Below are 19,335 nucleotides of genomic sequence, written 5' to 3'. Positions count from 1 at the left end.
AAACGTTACAGTGATAGAGGCTAAGAGGCTATTTTAGAAAAATTGCGTGTCAAATACAAATCCAATTTGTTCGTGCCATTAATGTGAGCGAGTGTTACCATATTATAATTGTTATACAGTATTAAATTATTGCAATAATAGAAATTTGATGAAAATGTGCTTAAAATTGACCGTGGATTGGTATGCCAAAGACTATTATTTTTTTGTGGAACTGAACTAAAATATTAATTATTTATAAATACCAAAGGAATTTAAGAAAATTTAAAATGGTGGTGAAAGATATTTCATTTTAACTTATCGAATCTGACTTGCGAATACCAAAATGCAACTTAACTTTAAGACGTTCTTAAATGTGAATCTGTCGCTACTTTACACCTTAAAGTGAAGAAGACAGTGTGAGACTTAACAGTGATTAATTAACATTTGAGTATTTGGCCATAAAACATACATTTATTTTTAATTTGCCTTTAATTCTAAATGTCTATGGCGTACCTTTCCATATATTATAAGGCTTAGCTATAAGTAACAAAGTTCCAATCGTATTATGGTAACACTTGCAACCACAGTTGCGCAACCATGTCGCAACAGTTGCGCCACTATCGTGCAACAGATTTAGTTATAAGTTAAACATCGTAAATGCTTTTGTCAGATACAAAATTAATATTTTTCTTTAACTAAAAAGATGTTAAAAAAATACATATTTTATGTCCGTCCTAAATAATTTAAAATTAAAGAAATCATGTAAAACGAACCGAAGATCGCGTTATGTAGTACTCAAACGACCCTCAAATGTAAGTTGATCTTAAATATCTGGTAATCTATGGTAACATACTATAGAACAGCGGGAAAGCCAGCACGTTACCTAACGGCAACTTCAATTTGAGCGACGATTGAATATCCAACTACAAATGTTTTTGAAGCTGTAAAAATATACACATTTATGATAAATAATATAATTGCTATTAAAAATGATGTCTTCAAATTTTATCAGAAACTCGATAGTGAAAAATAGAGGGATTTTATCCCCGTACAAAAGCTAAATTTCCACAAGTCTGAACGATATTAGAAATGAATTGAATATACAACAACCCTCCTTTATTAAACACTAAGACAGATTTATTTTTGCCGGTGGCGGAAATCGGAACTAAAATTAAGCCGAACGATTTTGACTGGGTTTTAAATAATTACTACGCTACTAGCGCCACTGTTGTCCGCATAAATAAGTTTGTAGTACTAATAGCAATTATAGATGTTTTCTAAACTATTGGACGTTCTTGTATCCTCATAATTCTGTGATTTTTATATTATTTTTAATATACAAGTAATCGAGAGTGTTGTCTGGTCACCCTCTTTATTTAATTATGTTTTATATTCGTGTGGGTAAAGTATAATGAAAGTAAATGTTAAATATATGAGTAATGATGCCATTGAATGGAAAAATATACCGCTCACACCCAAGTTAGCTTTTCATAGAGCGTGTATATTATCAATTAGAATAATTTCTCCAAAACAAGCTGAAGTCGAAACATCAATCTTTGAGTTTTGAAAGCTTTCGTTGGTAGAATAAAGTCTAATTCAATATTTCGTTAACCCGCAATTGAGCAAGTATATTGATCCCATATATTCATTTATAATCGTCATTAGCCCATTACTGGGTAAAAGCCTAACCTATATCTTATTTGCTCTACCTCTCTAAAACTGTAAACCTAAACATTAAACCAGTTCAAAAATCTATTTTATATTTAATACCTAAAATACTTTGCCCAAACTGATATAACAAGTATTTTACATCGGAGTAATAGCTTCTATGTTTAGCGTTAAGTGTAGACCCGCCTCAAGGCGATATTTTGAAGATGCATTTCTATTGTGATCTGTTGCTAATGTAACTATTAAACATGTTCAGTGTCGTTAACTATACATTGTTTTATTGACCTTTGACCTTTTAGAAGTGATACAATTGACCCTTTTTTTTCGGATGGGTAAACATCAAATGACTCCTTCCGCTTTGGGTTGAGCGGAAGGGGGTAGACTTCTACTGATTAAAACCCACCCATGTTCCTAAATTTGTCTTTCTTGTACAGTAACCACGTCAGCCCCAATGGACTCCACAATGATACAAGAGACTGCGAGAAAATAGTTTGAGAATTTGTCATGAATTCGAACGTCAAAATGACATGTGAGCAAAAAATGTTAAAATAACCTGGGTAAATAAGTTTTGGAAAAAGAAACAACAGGTATTATAATTTTCAATATTTTCTATAATTTTCACGCTTAATCTATAATACTTAGACACCGTTGTGACAAAATCAAGCGAATAACTGGTACACGACAATATTTAAGTACATTTGAAACACTCGAGTTTTAACTCTACTTATACATACAATATTCATTAATTAAACAAAATTAATTAAATACAAAGTATTGGGATAACTACGTAACTATAAATCTGTGTCAAAAATGATACCTGTGTAAGAGGGAGAGAGCTATACATAGTGCTATCTCTTTTCTACATGAACTAATAGACCATGAAGTTTATTTAACTGTTCAATCTCTAATAGTCTTTCTACTGAATATTGCAATATTATCCAGGACCAATTAAATTACTACATATGTTCCCTTAAAGAAATATCGCAATATGGCAATGACAAATTGGTAAGTCACGTGAATTATAAATTTGTCAAAAATGTAAGATAAAAATCTGAGAGAAAAGTCACCTTTAAGTGTTATGCTATCTCTATCTCTGCAAAGTTGAATGTAGAACCAAATGAACTTTTAAAAGCGTATAATTAATGGTATTGTATTTAACAATTCGTCAATATTTGTCATTTATATTTCCTAACTAAATCTATAGGAACATATCTTTACGAACAAGTCCTTAGCTACGTTACAAACTTACAATAGTTTTACAAATATTGATAATTTATCATACTTAACATTCACATTTGTTAACGTAAATATTATATTTTCTAACGAACTTTAATATACATCAATTTAAAGAACACCGCACTCACTAGAGTCACTTAGTTAAAATGCACCTTTAAGTGTCACGTTGTCTTCATCACTGTCAAGAGAGACGAATAGGCACTTAAAAAGTCACTCAGTAAAGTATAGTTTTAGTTTCAGAATTAATTAGATTTCTTGCTGAAATTGAAAGCAATAGTCAAATTCACTGGGCACGACCAATTAGAAATGAAGTAGGAAAGTATATTAAAATTCTACTTAAAAATAAAAATTCTGTCAATACATTAGCTTAAAACTATAAATTATATAAATGCACTGGTATCTTATAATATCTCACAACAGTCATTGATCAAACACTCAAGATCTATTGTAATTTAGGTCGACTCAACATGTAGACAAATCTTTCAAGAACATCTTTATTTTAAGTTCTGTTTGAGTCTGCATTGTTATAAGTTTGCAACAGATTTCTACAAGAGACACTACCAATTATTCTTACACACTCATTTGTCTACACTACGCATTAAAGATACTTTAAATTATTCTAATATTTAACGCACTTTCAAATCTTTTAAACTTTAGTTAAACAGAGCTGTTTCTATTGTGAAAGCAAGACAACACTACGCCTAAGCATTACACCATCTTGCTCACACAAATTTAACAATGTTGTCAAAGAACTCGTAGTACCATCACGGAAGTGATTAAATCAGAGAATATTCAAAACCATTCAAACTGCTAAAACTTAAATTTTACTAACATCAGAAACATGCTTACTAAAGACAACGCATACCATTTATACTAGCTGCCACAGTTAACACAATATCACATTTTGCCTATATACTTATGATAAAAACTCACTCATATCTTAGCCTAAACACACACAAAACTAACTCTTATTTAAATGTCATAGAGTTCTTATTGTCTTAGTTCATGAAACTGCACAGCCTAGATCGCTATCAAGAAAATGCTTTAGTTTTCCGTTGCTCAAATTTATGGAATGTAGTTTTGGCCCAGCCAACTCCAAAATGGCTGTTTCATTGCTGAATCTTGATGTTTCTGAAATTATCTTGATCAACTTTTCTTCTTGCAAAAGACTGATAGATCCTACTTACGATCTTTCCTCCTGTTCATCCTGTTTTTAATAGTCCACTTTGAGGTATAAAACCTTTCTAACGATGACCTCAAATCTATCACCCTTCACATACATCCACAGGACTCCACCACCATGTTCGGTAAAGTCTTCTGCGTGACGGTATTCGTTGAGTCCATGTATAACAGCTGTAATGAACTGAACGTGGTCGGCGCACAGCAAGGTTTGAATTCCGATTTGTTTTCGGACACTTTGTAGAGAAGTTTCTGTAAAGAGAAAGAGTTCGTTAGAGTTTTGGAACGAAATAGACGATTTTTAAATCGGAAATGTTTTTTGCCATACTAAAATAGCATTAGAATTAAGTAGGTGCCTAAAGCACGCTTCCAAGCTTGTTTTTTTAAGTTTGCTTCTGCATGTCTTTTATCATCAAGCACTTGTTTTTTGGTGATGCTCAGCTTCGGAAGTCGTTAGACAAACACAAATTGAAAGTACAAAAAACGTTACTGATTGCATATTTTCAGTAGAATCCTGATGTTTAAGTTACTTTTCTTTCAAGGAGCCGTGATTTTGTTGCTCCTCTTTATACTAGAGAAATCACTTGCTTATTTATAAAAAATCAGGTACTCACTTTAATAACATTATAATGATAACTATTGGTGTTGGTGACTGCGGAGATAGGCGCACAGGATCCCTTGCAGAAGTATGCGTGGTACCCAGCAGGGCGGATGATCCAGTCATCCCAGCCAAGCTGCTTGAAGCTCACATACAGCGGCTCCCGGCAGCACTCGCTGGTGGTAGCCCCGCACTCTAATGCCCGCCCCCGGCGCCGCTTGCCGGCGTACTTCGTGTATAATACTAGGAACGGACGATGTTTCTGGTGGAACGAGAGAGGTGCGCGGCGTAACTGTGGAACAAGAGGATGGGTTAGCTTTGTTTGTTCAAGTAGAACCTTTTGGGAAAATGTCCCATACCTAGGAATTTAATCCTAGTGTCTGTCTATATGTTTCTCAAACAACCAATGAACCAATGTGTTCCCCCGATTCATCACATACTTAGACTCAAAACAAGCATTTTTGGATGACACAAAATATTTTGCTTGCTTATGCTCGCGATCAAACTTGCGGCACCACTTATCTATCTCTGCAGTCTAAGTACCTACCCTCATTATAAGTTAACAGAATTATTCAAAGTCATCTCACCTGACAAGTCCTGCAGGCCACATGTAGCGTGTGCAGTCTCTCCCTCCCCTCGAGCCAGACCCTCACAGCCCAGGCCAACTCCACCCGGACCCAGCCTTCTCCGATGTCAGTCTCCTTGATGGCGATGGGCTTGGTCTTCTTGAACTGCTGCTGGCTGTCCCAGTGAGCCGCTTCGGAGATCACGAACGTTTGGTTGTACTCGTCCAGGGGATCACGCTCCTGAAATTTTTGGAGAGTTGTGATAGGAGATGATGAGGTTTTTGTGTAAATTATGAACTATAGGGAGGGAGTGTTATTGGATTTGGTTTAGTTTGGTTACGTTTTTTGAGGTCACAAGAACGAAGATCTTTGAACGATCTAGCTTGTTTTGAATAAGCAATTTAATTTAATGTAAGTAAGTATTTTCTAACCACAGCCAGTCCAGAAAATAATATGTATTAGTTTACAAATTTATTTTCGCATTTGGAAATTGTCTGGACTTTAAAAGACCGCAACCCCTGAATTATTTCGGTGTTGGGTAGTTAGGTAGTAATATAATATCTAAATCTAGCGTTTTAAAAAAATACTAATACTTGCAGATTAATGATTTCATAATAGTATCATTTTACTTTTGCCAAACTACTTCCTCATGAGAACTAACTTACTCTTTCTCATTTTTTTTTTTTTTCATATGTTTCTCTGCCACTGCAGGGCAAAGGCATCTCTTAGATTACGCTTTCTCATAGTTCAAGATAATTATTCCAAATGATATTTTCAAGACTACTGCTTACCTTATAAAACCAGAGCTCGACTACATTGACCTCTTCGGGTTCCACGTCTGGGGGCAGCTCGAACTGCAGACACTTGAAGGGGTATCTACCTGACGTCAAGCATTCACCTGGAACCAAGAGAAATATACCTTAGTGTGGGCCATTTATGGTTTAAATTTAATCAAACTAGATCGGTACTTTAGAGATATTGGATGCTTTAGTATACATCCTACTAATATTATAAACTCGAAAATGTTGATGTTTATTCCTCTTTCACGCAAAAACCACTGAACGGATTTAAACGGTACTTAGTGCACAGACACCTAGTTCATAACCAGGATTAACACATAGGTTAGGTATAGTTTTTATCCTAAGTAAGGGATAAATTTGGTTTGTTCATTTTCGTTTTGCAGCGGGCGTGCCCGCGGGTACAGCTTGCTATTTATAGTTTGGGGTGAAGCAAGTTTTTGTGAAGGTAGGTTTTCGTACTTCTATAAGAAGCCTGCATGCACATAGGGTATTCAACAGCGTGATTCACAGCAGGAACTCTTGTAGGTCGTTGTATGTTTATACTTTCCTTCTGGTATTTATAAAGCAAAGTCCTGAGTTATTTTTTTGTTTAAGTAAATTTCATAACAATTATCAATCTTTTATAAATTACTCGTGGCCTTCCCAAATATGATTCAACGATTAGAAAAATAATTATGACAATGTTTAAATTACTTATCACACTACCTATTAAGGTTCGTTTCGCGAATAATTAATAACTGTAGGTAATCGATTTACCGATTAACAGTCAATTTTGAAATATTATTTAATTTGAACAAAGACTTGGATTTAACTTCTACTATGCTTCTTATTGCTCTTCTTCAGCTTTTTCTCGAGTTATTTCGGGTTTGATTTCCAGTCTCACTGGATTCATCTATACCATTGGTTTGGATAATTGAAAAAGGTAAACAACCGTAAGATAAAGTCTTGTTGTGCCTATTATAAACACGTATTCAAGAAATAAACGACTGATTTTAGGTTTTCTTGGAATTTAGTCATCTTTATGGTAGTTTCGCATTTATTTTTAGTCGCATTTTATTTTTAAATTGACTTTTTAGACAAAAAACACACCGAATTCTTTAACCTTTTTTAAGATACCTTAGCAAATGGGGTATAAGTACCTTATTCCCACGTTTTTATACACTCAACCAGTTATACTTTAGATCACAGTTTTGTACTGTCGAAACAATGAAATTGACACAATTAGATCCATTGCTACGCATCCCTCAGGGATTTGAGACTCACGCACTAAGGAATTTAATCCTTGTGTCGCGGGGGGTTTCACAAACATACAATTCACAAGCACAAAGACACTCAGACTCAGAACAAGCAGTCGTGGATCACACGCTTGTCCTACGCGGGGATCGAACCCGACATTAGCGTGATGACCTCAACCACTCGGATATCCATGCAGTCAAAGATTTCTCACCTTGCCATAAGTAGTCTTATTATTATAATCGTTATAGAGAGAAACGCCGCTATGAGCTCACACACATAGTGCGCTGTCACACTCAAATAACCTCAACATTAAATAATATTACTTAAAGCAATAACATTAGGCCTTCTAGAGGAAATATAATTCAAAGACTTATATATTCCTAATTGGTCATTTCTATTAATAAATACATCTTCCTGGACAAGATTAGATTATTTATGTTATTGACATAAATGTTAGACGACCCAATTAACGAGGGGTCACAGGTTCGATTTTTTCTGCAGGAAAATGTTAACAGATAAATTTGAAGTGTTTACGAGAAATAACACGAGACGATGGTGTGAATTTGTTTATTTTTAATTTAAATGACAAGACAGGTTTTAAAGTTAGATATTAATTATTCCTGGGTTAGGTTATTCGTGAGATAATGGTAGCATATGACAGGTTTACATTAAAACTATTTATAGTACTTTGACAAAATATAAAAAGTGAACCACTGATATACTATGTTTCCTACACGTTTGCTTGTCCTCTAGGTCCTGCAGATCTTGGTGCAGTCTTGGATAATGCCGGAGGTCGTGGGTTTATATCCCACCTAAGATTTCTCTTCTGTCTAATGATGGTGTCATCTGTACTATCATTTGTTTTATGTATGGGTGTAAATTAGGTATTTATATTATGCATGTATTTAGATAAGTATAGTATGTTTCTAAGTTGTCTAATATTCAAAATACAAGATTTGCTAAGTTTGAAACAAGATGGCGTTGTATGAAAGTTGTGGAAAATTATATACATCTGGAAAAGAATGAATATTTTTACTTTAAGTTTTAAATCACCTATTTTATAAAATATGTATGAGTAATTGTATGAGAGCATAGAGATACAATACACACGTACTATAGTGACCCTAAGCTAATTGGACCGAGGAGTGACCCTGGGGTCACCCGGACAGATAAGACGCGAGCATGTGTTGGTGTCGCACCGTTTTACCAACAATCACTTTATAAACAAATAAAAATATTCATAATAAAAGGTACATTTTAAATCCAAGGTTTTAAAAATAATCTCAGTTTTTAAGCATATATGTATATGCAGCGTCAGTGATCAGTTTATCACCATAAAAATTATAAATCACCTGTCAAAATAGCGCTGAGAATGGTAGTTTTCTTATCAAATAACACGAGTTTCTCTCTCCTGAAATTACTTATTTGCTGAGCCCTACAGGGCCCATGTAATGGTCTAATTATATTAATTTTACCACCTAAGAATACAATGAGGAATGCAATAAAATTGTTAAGTATTGTGTATATTAGATTCAATGGATCTGTAATTTGTAAACGGGCAATAGCTAGTGAAGAATACAAATCTGATCTAAGTTCAAAGTCTAAAACTCATCCAATCATTATCACAAACAGTTATCCTTATTGAGTCAGAAGAAATGATTGGAATTACCAGTTAATATTATATCATTATATTAGATGTTAGTTTCTCACATCCGGTAACGAGGTATAGATTACATACACGCTTCAAATATGTAAACAATTATTAATTAATATTAATTCTGCGAAGACAGATGAGATGAAAGGTCAGTAGCTAGAGGCTGGTCTAATCAATACACATAGTATAGAAATGTGTACCTCACATAATGGCACTGAAACCTTTTCATTTTCTTAATGGTTTTACTTAATTTGGGGTACTTAAGGGTTTCCGTTACCCAGGTATGCCAGATATATACAAGCAAAAGAAGGAACATGTGTGGGTTAGGGTCTGTAAAAGTCTGGCTCTCCTTTCCGCAGCAAAGAGGGTGGATTCATTTTTAATGTTTTTCCATCCAGAAAAAAGTGTTAGAAATTAGAATATCTCTTTTACTGAACTTTGCTGCATGCCGGTACCCTAAGCTTTGACTATTTGGTAAAACTTTAAGCAGCAGAACTTCTTATATGCTCTCAATTCAAAAGACAAAACTACATTTCAAGTAAAAAAAGCAGAGCACGAAATGATGAAAAAGAGGTGATGGACTGGATATAGAAGTAACAGGATCAAATATTGTGATGAATCTTAGGAAAGGGTTATATCTGTCAATGGACCTCTGTAGTTAGATGTTTCAAGCTCTCAACTATATATTAATACCGTATATTTTATATGGTAATTAACAGTACTGGATGAGTCACTGATAGTGAACGTAAACACACCAAGGAAGCATGATCGATGCCTCTTTTCAATCATTTATATTTGCTAGATACTTTTCCATGTATTGGGGTCCTGAAAGGCTGATAAATTCTTAAATTTTTACAATCTGTTAATAACTGTGGTTAGTCTGACAAGAGACCAGAAAATGATCACACTTAAGATTTAGGCCAGCTAAATAATTTGCAAGTTGATCGTAAGACGATAGTTCTGTTACATATTATTTTACGGTTCAGTTTCAAAAGTATAAATAAAACTGTATAAACCTCTTCTTATAATTTGAATGTTGTTGACAACTTGAGAGAGATGATTATTTAAACAAATAGACCTACATTTGTTTATTTTTCCTCAAAATCAAGTCGTTAACTTTAAATCTGTATCGTTGAACTTTAAACTTCCTTGTTTATAAAACATAGCATAGTATTACGATGCTAGGTATGCGAACATGTGTTGTAAATATTTTTCTCGTCGATATAATATCGTTTTTGACTTGAGATATTAATTGTACCTAATTCTTTTGGTGATAAGAAGGTAGGAATATAGGTGCCTACTTTATTGAAATGATAATGATAACAACTACAACATAACGAACTTTTTCGTCGTTTTTTGGAGTTAAGTATTGTGTATATTTATATAACTCCTATATTTAATATTACTAACGAACTCATGCGGGACAAGAAGTTTTCCTTTTTTTCGTGCGATTTATCTCATTCCTCCTCTATTATTTTACCCCGTTTGACTTTAATAAGTGATTTATAATAACTGTGAGTGTTATACAGGAAAAAACAAACAACGGAATTTAGCAAAGGAAAAGTTTACAACCTTGATCAACGCACAAAATGACTTTCAGCTTAAAGCCTTTTACTGCTAAGGCAAGAAGCGTAAAGCGCAGACATTTCCTAAGTATAATTTTAAAATTATCCTCAAGTAATTAATCCTAGTTACTGACTAGTGACTCGAATAGTTTACCTTACACCAGCGGTCAAACAAAACGCGAGATAAAATAATACATTAGTTGCTGTGGTGATAAAATAAATAATATTTTTTCTAGCTTATCTTGTAAATGTGAAATTAAAACAATACAAATTATCAGGTGCTTTTTTTTCTGACGAAAAATACGTTTTCCTTAATTTTGTCGTAGGTATAAGTGTAGGAATTTATATTTATAATAAATATATAGGTATATCTCCTTATTAATAAATGTGAATAGATATGGCTTCATGGGTTTCTGTTTTCGGTGCTGTTTTTTCATTTTATTGTCATGCCCCGGATTTATCATAGTCAATAAACTTTGTACAACTTTGAGTTTGAGATTTATCACTTAATGCCGTCTTTTATTTATATCACTCATAATAATATTGACTTTATCCATGCGGCTTTGCAATGATGACTTTTTCAATATTCTCAATGAGTGTGACACATCATATTACATCTGAATGCTCAATATTTATCTCTCCCGATACGAGTAGCCTTAATTAGCTTAATTGGTCCGAGACCGTTTTAATTACAAATAAATAAACATGTTAAAAACACGCCGCCATCAACTCTGACCCGAAAGATAAATTATTCCTGTTCAATAAAAAATTAAGCGTAGTTTATTTATTCATTGGAATTTAATTATTGAATGAAAACGCAGAATTGGAATCAATCAATGAAAAGTTCACTGCTCACTCAAGTGCGCTACAACATCATTGAAACGAATAATAGAACTTTAATCAATCAATTCAAAATATTGAGGTCCACTGTTGGACATAGACCTCCCCAAGTTGTACTACGAAAAGTAGAGCTCCGCCTTGCGACTCTAATCTCACCTAACGTTTTTCCTTCATCAGAACTTATAGAACAATACAGTACTAACGAAAACTGGAAATTTATTTTGAGTTTCTGAATGTTTATGTCGCTACCTTTAGAGTTTAAAACAGAGTTAGCGCATTGTAGCAATAAAAAAAATAGTGAAGTTATATTTTGCACAGTATGTAAATAATATTAATCATTGAGGACTGTTCTGATTATAACCTTTATTAAAACAAATACTAAATCACTTACCTACACAGTTCTCTAATTAACAAAATATTCCTAACATTTTTGAACCTTGTGAGAATATCTAACAAATCTGTTTGCCTGAGGTCAGGTTATCGTGACACCCGCACACTGAACACGCGTGATCACAGACAATCAATTTAAACTTTTTTTAATTAATATTTATCAAAAATTTGGGGTTTATACCTACTTTTCTACTTTGTATTGAAGATAAAATTATTTGCGTTGTTAAATACTTCTTTACAATTTTTCTTGTCTTATAACCTTCTAATACTCAAATTTTATTTAAACAAACCCATACTGCGTATGTCATTATCATCAAATTTCTCTATGCCCAAGGTTGGGCATAAAATTTGGATCGAAGCCATCGTAATTGATGGTGTCATCCAAAATCAATATAAACATTTGCACCCGTCTGTACCATGCTCTTGTCATTATAAGAAAGAGATGCCGCTATGCAAAGTGTAGAGCGCTGCCTCGGCCCCACATTGACAACACTCCAACTTCAAAAGCTATAGCTTCAAAGCTGTAAATCACAGAATCCACAAAATATCTTGTAAATGAACTTCAGTACGGCGCCTGGGACTCCGTGAGGTTATCAAGGCTCAGTAAACTGATATGTAACAAATTAGTGGCCGGCCCCGGGGTCGATGCGGACTTAGTTTCTTATTACCTAAAGCGGCCCACTTCGATATTTAACGTTTCATGAAGTTCCGTGTCATGGTTTAATTAATGGAATTTTTTGAAATTATTTTTGGAACGTACTTGTTTGAAACTTGAAAGATCCTTTTCACATTTTTTAAGTGTCATTCGCGATTGTTTTTTATTCAGTTTTAATATATTATTACTCAAACTGTTTCTTAATAAATTGTTTTTTTAATTTCCTATTTAAACGACCTCCGAACTAAGGTTTTTATATCCTTCCATCGCATCGGGTGTCACAAACACTCAAGTCACACGCACAAGCCACCTACACTCAGAATAAGCATTCTTGGATCACACCAATGCTTGTCCTAAGCTCGGATCGAACCCGCGTCACATCATGCTAAGCGGCTCTCGTGTCCTGAACTATACCACTGGGCTATCCGCTCATAAAAACAAAAATGTTCAGTTAAGCCTTAACGAAACTAATCAAATACATCAGACGTAAATACGCTAACGTAACAAGATGACGTCACAACGATACCACATAATAGTGACGTTGTATCTACGTCACAGTCAGCTGATTAGATAAACTTTAATTTCTATATTTACCGTGAATACAATAGCTTCTATAAATAACTGGTTTTAATGAGGAAATTGTTGTATCAGCTGATTAAGCGTTAAAGTCTTTTTAGTGCCTAACTTAGATAATATAAAAATAGAAGATGTATTTTGCCTGATTTACCTGTACAAAAAATTAATTCTTGTGACGTAACGACTTGACAAATGTATACACAGAAGTGACGTCAGGCCAACGTTCCGTTCACTGGATTCTTATAGATATACAAAATAAATCAAAACCTTTCTCCCTTTTAGACTAAATGTAGGTACTTCATGTATCAAATGATAATTTATAAATCAAAGCTCTATTTATGTAAATAATTCAAACAACACAACAGGGCCCCGATTCTGTTATTTCACAATGGCCGATGAATGAATGGCAATGGGATTAAATTTGGAATTATTCCTATTCTCTTTAGCATTTTGCCAATACAATAATTGCTAGGTAATTGTATTGACCTTGAGTATATCATCCCTTACTGAATTTACGATCATTGTGTAGAAAAATACTTAATAGAATACGAAAATTTACATTTTAAGCCAAAATTCATTCATTCATCGACCATTGTAAATAGCAGAATTGGGTCCCTGTTCCAATCATCCAATGTCCTTCATTCCCAATTATCCGGTTCAATTGTTTCCCAACATTAGGTTCATGTGTACAATATTCCTATTACAGGTTGTCACTACAAATATACGTAGGAGCACGTGTACAACAGTTACTATGAGGTGGAATCGCGTTTGATATCTGTTTAGTAACGGATTTAAATTGTAAGTGAGCATTCATAATCAATTGCTTTCACTATACAGTCGGCTATCCGTGCCGTTTTATAAGGATATTTATTATTGTTTAGTCATTAAAAATACAGCTAAAATGCTAATGATCTGTGCGAGGTCGTGTAGTTTACTTTAAACATGATATTTCGAACATCAGTCACATTAAGAGCCTTCCACCTCACAACTTCATTATATGGACAATATTGTGTGGAAAACTGAAATGGCTTTTGCTTATTTCAGAAAAGACCTTGTTGTTCATTTATAAGCTACGATATCGGCGGCATCTATAATTCACCCTTTAGTTGTATACCTACATACGGTTATGATACCATTATAAGCTAATATTTACTTAAATTAAACCCTTTATTAGTATCACGGAGGAATCCTCATGGACACCCACCCCCTGGGGAGAGGAAGCAGGTAATTTAAGACTCTTACTGACTAAACCTACATCAGTATTTACTAACCAACTAACCTTTGAACTACACTACCCAGTTACAATATTGCAATTTAACAAAACATTAGGAATTTCATCAAAAATTGCACATTTGCATCTTTGCCCGACACAGAATAAATCTTGACTCAGTTCAATAAATCAAAGTCCATTATTTTTTGCAGTTTGCAGAAAATATTGCGTACACCTGTGTACAGTAGCACGCTGACCGCATGTGTAGCGTAAAGACCAAAGTTCAATTCAGTTTAAGAAATGGGTACTACGTTACAAATGTAGTAATTTCATCATCTCTAGATAGGTTCCAACGAATAGGTATCGGTGTTATATAAGAAGTAATTAGTTAATTAAAGACAACTGTGATAATGACTTGATATTAATTTTCGGTAATTTGGCAAACTATCACTTCGTTTGGCCGTGATATGTCATAGTTTTTTGTATGATACTCGTTAATGAAACATCGGACAATGTAGAAAAACTAGTACACAGTTTTTGTGTAGCTATAAACCTATAGTTTCAAGCTAAGCAAAGCTTTTTTTTATCATTTTTCTAAATACATCCTACTAGAAAATTACAAACTCGAAAGTTTAATGTATGAACGTTTGTTCCTCTTTCACGCAAAAACTACTGAACGGATTTAGAAGAAACTTGGTACATAGATAGTTTACCCCATGGATTTACACATAGGATAGTTTTTATCCCAATTCTATGTTCCTAGGAATCTTTTTTGATTTGCAACGGGCGGGCCCGTCAGCATTAGCTAGTGAATAATATAGATCACACAAAATATAGGTCACAGATACGCAAACAAAAGAATGATAGTGATTACAGACAAATTTGTCCTGGGTGGGAATCGAACCCACGACCCTCGGTACTGTAGTACTGACTAGTACATTTTCACGTTAGACACATGGCCGCATGTGATGCAATGATAAATAATGAATTATTGCCTTTTCATATTTTTTTAATACTTAAATCTCACCCTAATTAAGTGTTATTGTTAGTGTGTGTGCAACCTTTTTCGTCTCTGGACCAGCTTAAAACCCAATAATCATTTAAATCTTTATCGTTACAGTATCAGGGCCACGATTCTGCTATTTTACAATGGCCGATGAATGAATGGCAATTGGACTAAATTTGAAATTATTCCAATTCTATTAAGGTTTTTTTGCCAAATCAATAATTGGAAGTTAATTGTATTGACCTTGAGTGTACCATCCCCTACTGAATTTACAATTTTTGTGTTGATAAATGCTTAAAGATTATACGAAAATTGACATTTTAAGCCTAATTTAATTCATTCATCGGCCGTTGTAAAGAGCAGAATTGGGGCCCAGGTTAAGCTTTTTATTTTTGCTATTGAAAAGCTATAGTCATCTTGTTTATATACAAGGTCTTTTTTAGACCTAATAATCAATAATAATAAATGATTTATCACTTAATAGTTCAATTAAATAAGTGGTTTATTTATTAGGTTAATGATATGAATCAAAGTCCGGTAATGAAGGTTTTATTTGATAAAAGGGTCAACGATTTTTTTTTAAGGACACAGGATTTAAAGATATGAAAACAAAGCAGTGACTATCCCTACTAATATTATAAATGCGAAAGTAACTCTGTCTGTCTGTCTGTTACGCTTTCACGTCTAAACCACTGAACTGATTTTAATGAAATTTGGTACAGTGATACGAGTGGACCTTGAGAAAGAACATAGGATAGTTTTTATCCCGGACTTTTGAAGATTTCTCTTGGAAACGCGATATAACCGACATCGGCGCGGGCGAAAAGCTAGTTACAAATAAAAATATTTCTTTGATAAAAACTTTCATCAACCGCAACTTTATGTATAGCTAGAAAGAACATTTACATATAATCAGGTCAGGAGCTATGATACCACAGACAGACAGACACGTCAATCGATAACACCCCTCTTTTTTCTCGTCTGGATTAAAAAATATTTAAGATTGTAAGAAAACAAACTGAACTATGCATTAGGCGGCTTTCTTTGGTTAGAATAAAGCCTATTTAATTTTTCACTCACAAAGAAAAGGCTTTGCTGATAAAATTTAAGTCACACACTTTTTCTCTTTACAATATGAGAACGGATAATGTTATGGCCGGGAAGTAATTTCTTATCCAAAGAGCATAAATCAGTTACAAAAAATGAGTTTAAATAAAATTCTACTTAAAAAGTATCTTAATTGTCGAACCAATAGTTTGAGTTTCGTTAAAATGCATATTCGACCATTAAACTCTGGTTAACTTTATTTTATTTGGTAAAGGTAGAGCATTCAGTTTTTTAGTAATACTATTGAATGTGGACGGTAAAAAACTTCATCAAAGTTTAATAAACCCTTAAACTCCACTCCAAAGTAGTCCAATTTACAATTTAATCAAAAGCTTACCTTCAACAGGGAATATGATCTTCTGTTCCATGCGGCCATAGTAGTCGTCGAACTCCGGCGGCTTGCTGGTGCCCTCGCTGAGGGTCTGGCCCTCCGCCACCGGCATCGGGAGGCTGTTGACCGGCAGCGCCACCGCCGGCTTCTTGCTCAGCCGCAACTTCTTCAGAATCTGCTGCTTCACGAACTCTAACCGCGCCTCCGTCAACTCCCTCACGCTCAGATCCCCATTCGCGCAATTAGCACAACTACCCAAAGAAGAATACACTCCTTGCAAACTTAAATTACTGACTAGAATAAACACGAGCGCACTTATTAATTTACCCATCGCGGTAAATTCCTACGTCGCAGACAATTGAAATAGTAGAGCAGATCGAGCCGCATGCGTGCGGTGACGGCGGCGGGCGGCGCACAACTGACACGCGAGAAAAAATACACGGATTAATATATGATGCGCACGCGCAGCTCCCCGGCATTCTGGGGGTGTTCCGTGAATATTTTTTTCAGAGTTATCGGAGCATTGTCTGTGGTATCGCCGCCGCGGAGGTCGACCCGTGGACAATGGACCGGCGTGATATGCCTAGGTATCATAAATCGTGGTTTCACTGGCATTTATTGTGTTTTCGTTTAGTTTACGATTCTGTGAAGCTTTTGTATCGATGTTTTGATGTTTGTATGTCTGTCCTTGTCTAATAATGTCCTGGGGACAAAGTCTGGCCCGTTGAAGATGCAGCGCCGCCGCCGGCGCCGGCACCCGCCTGCATTATAAGAATTAGCGAGGTTTCATGTTTTCCTTAAGTAGAACAACCTTTTTGTGAATTCAAATAGCGGAATAACTCTGACCTTTGGCTTGATCAGGTCTTCACAGCGTTATTGTTCATGTATTTAAAACATTTAAATGACTCAAAATGACGTTTTTTTATGTTGTGTATTGTTTCCAGCTGTTGTTTCAAGAAACTCACAATAACTGAACTGCATTATTACCTTAGATAATTAAAAATGCCTCATCTAAGATAAGGCTTCTTCCTATTATAGAGATACGTGATCAGAGGGCCTGACATTACAACTTAAGATAGCTTATACTTTATTGTATTTGTAAAAAAGAAACTCGCTTTTTATCCGTGTAGAGTGGCTTCTCTCTTCCACAGCGCAATAAAATTAAATTCAAAACATAGTGTTAGGCCCCCAGAATAGAAGCTTTTTTCAAATACATCAATAAAACCATAGACCAGTTTTCGCTGCCTCTCATGCCGTAGCCCACCTCTAGAGAGGTCACAGAGTGTCACACAATATAGCACGCGACCTAAAGCCGGCTCTATTCACAACTCTATCTTGTCTGTGGCAAGATGGTTATCGTCTATGGTTCCGGCCCTGACATATCCGGGGTTGAAGTTCTAACGCCCTTTAATTACGGCTGTTTAAGCATTTGTTTGATATATAATCGCTTTATTTGAAAGATTCAACTTTACTTATGGGTTTGAAATTTAATTACAGTCAAAATAAGTACAGTCAAGTATGAAAACAATTTGCTAATCCATGAATAGTGAAAGTAAATTGCTTTGCTTAATTTAGTACATTTCTTTTGGACGCAAAATTGCGATACTTTTAACTAACTACGTTGTTTGTGCAAAAAATATGCGCATAACTAATGGACCCAGGTGGGTAATTCATTTAACATATATAAAACTAGCGGTAGCATACGTGGGATATCGCCTAGTAAAACACCGTATATTATGTTACTTCTAATTCCTCCGATAACATGAAAGCAAGGTTTCATGACGATCGGTTAAGTATTTTTCGCGTGAAAGCGTAACAAACGAACTTACATTTACGTTTATAATATTAGTAGGGATACACACGGATTACATTACGAGCAACACAACTATTGACGTGTGTAGAGACGCAGATGAATCCTACAAGTAAACACACATTTTCCCACTTGTATTTACGTATGATGATTGCAAATTCCTGTTCAATCCGTCAATCGGTACATCCGCCAGTAATTCGCAGAAATGAGACATTCTGTATAAAATACCGATTATGTGTCTTCTACAACTTTTATATAAATCCATTAGACAAAGCTTGCATTATGAGTAGACAGAAAAAAACTGTTATATTTCTAAATACATACATAATATAGACAAATTACTCCCAGACACATTTGTCCTGATTGGGAATTGAACCCGGTATAACAGTCAGGGCCACTAATTGCTACACCAACATTATTGTCGAAAAAAATCAACGATTACTAGTTGTATTGGTTTACAGCGCTTTCAGTATTTGTTTACAGACTGGTTTCCGCCGCATCATATCTCGGAAAACAGAATCGGTAATTTTCGCAATGATGAAACTGCATCACCCGTGAAAGCCGTGATGGGTGAACGACGGCCAGCTTCTGTAGCCAAGTGACATTTCTACAGTCGTTTAGGTCAATAAATAAAGCTCATAGGTGTGGAAATATACTTTCCTATCTTAAAATAAATTAGTTATAATCCCTGTCAAAGGCTTGAAACGTTAACGATTTTACAAAACTGTAGATCGGAGGTAAAAATAAAAAATACCCATGAATAAAACTTCCTCCTTTTAAAGTCGGTTGAATGCATGGATATATTATTTATTTAATGTTGAATTTTAAATATCCACAAAATCTTACCTTTTCAAGAAGAACTGAATATATAAATCTGTGACCCGGCCAAACTTAGTAACAGTTGATGTCCAAAACAGTTAAGAACAGTC

The 19,335-nt window shown here is 34.6% G+C and overlaps 1 protein-coding gene across 1 annotated transcript; it reads right to left on the bottom strand.

Annotated features, from left to right (window-relative positions):
• Positions 1 to 2,237: 2,237 nt before the first annotated feature.
• On the bottom strand, positions 2,238 to 17,480 carry LOC113496243 (inhibin beta B chain). The gene is made up of 5 exons (XM_026875412.1): positions 16,603 to 17,480; positions 6,018 to 6,124; positions 5,248 to 5,466; positions 4,677 to 4,952; positions 2,238 to 4,314 (listed from the first exon to the last, which is right to left on the bottom strand). The coding sequence occupies exons 1-5, from the start codon at positions 16,925 to 16,927 to the stop codon at positions 4,156 to 4,158; spliced, it is 1,086 nt and encodes a 361-aa protein (XP_026731213.1). The 5' UTR covers positions 16,928 to 17,480; the 3' UTR covers positions 2,238 to 4,155.
• Between the last annotated feature and the right edge of the window lie 1,855 nt (positions 17,481 to 19,335).

Source organism: Trichoplusia ni, chromosome 7 (assembly GCF_003590095.1).
Source record: "Trichoplusia ni isolate ovarian cell line Hi5 chromosome 7, tn1, whole genome shotgun sequence".
NCBI lineage: Eukaryota > Metazoa > Arthropoda > Insecta > Lepidoptera > Noctuidae > Trichoplusia > Trichoplusia ni.
The sequence above is the reverse complement of the archived record's forward strand: the minus strand, read 5'-3'. Positions and strand labels throughout refer to the sequence as shown.

Excerpts from the sequence above, each read along its gene's own strand:
- LOC113496243 (XM_026875412.1), bottom strand. The coding sequence starts at position 16,927 with ATGGGTAAATTAATAAGTGCGCTCGTGTTTATTCTAGTCAGTAATTTA. Across the intron at positions 5,467-6,017 it reads TCGAGCTCTGGTTTTATAAG|GAGCGTGATCCCCTGGACGA; the intron begins GTAAGCAGTAGT and ends CAAAAATTTCAG. Across the intron at positions 4,953-5,247 it reads TGGCCTGCAGGACTTGTCAG|TTACGCCGCGCACCTCTCTC; the intron begins GTGAGATGACTT and ends CTTGTTCCACAG.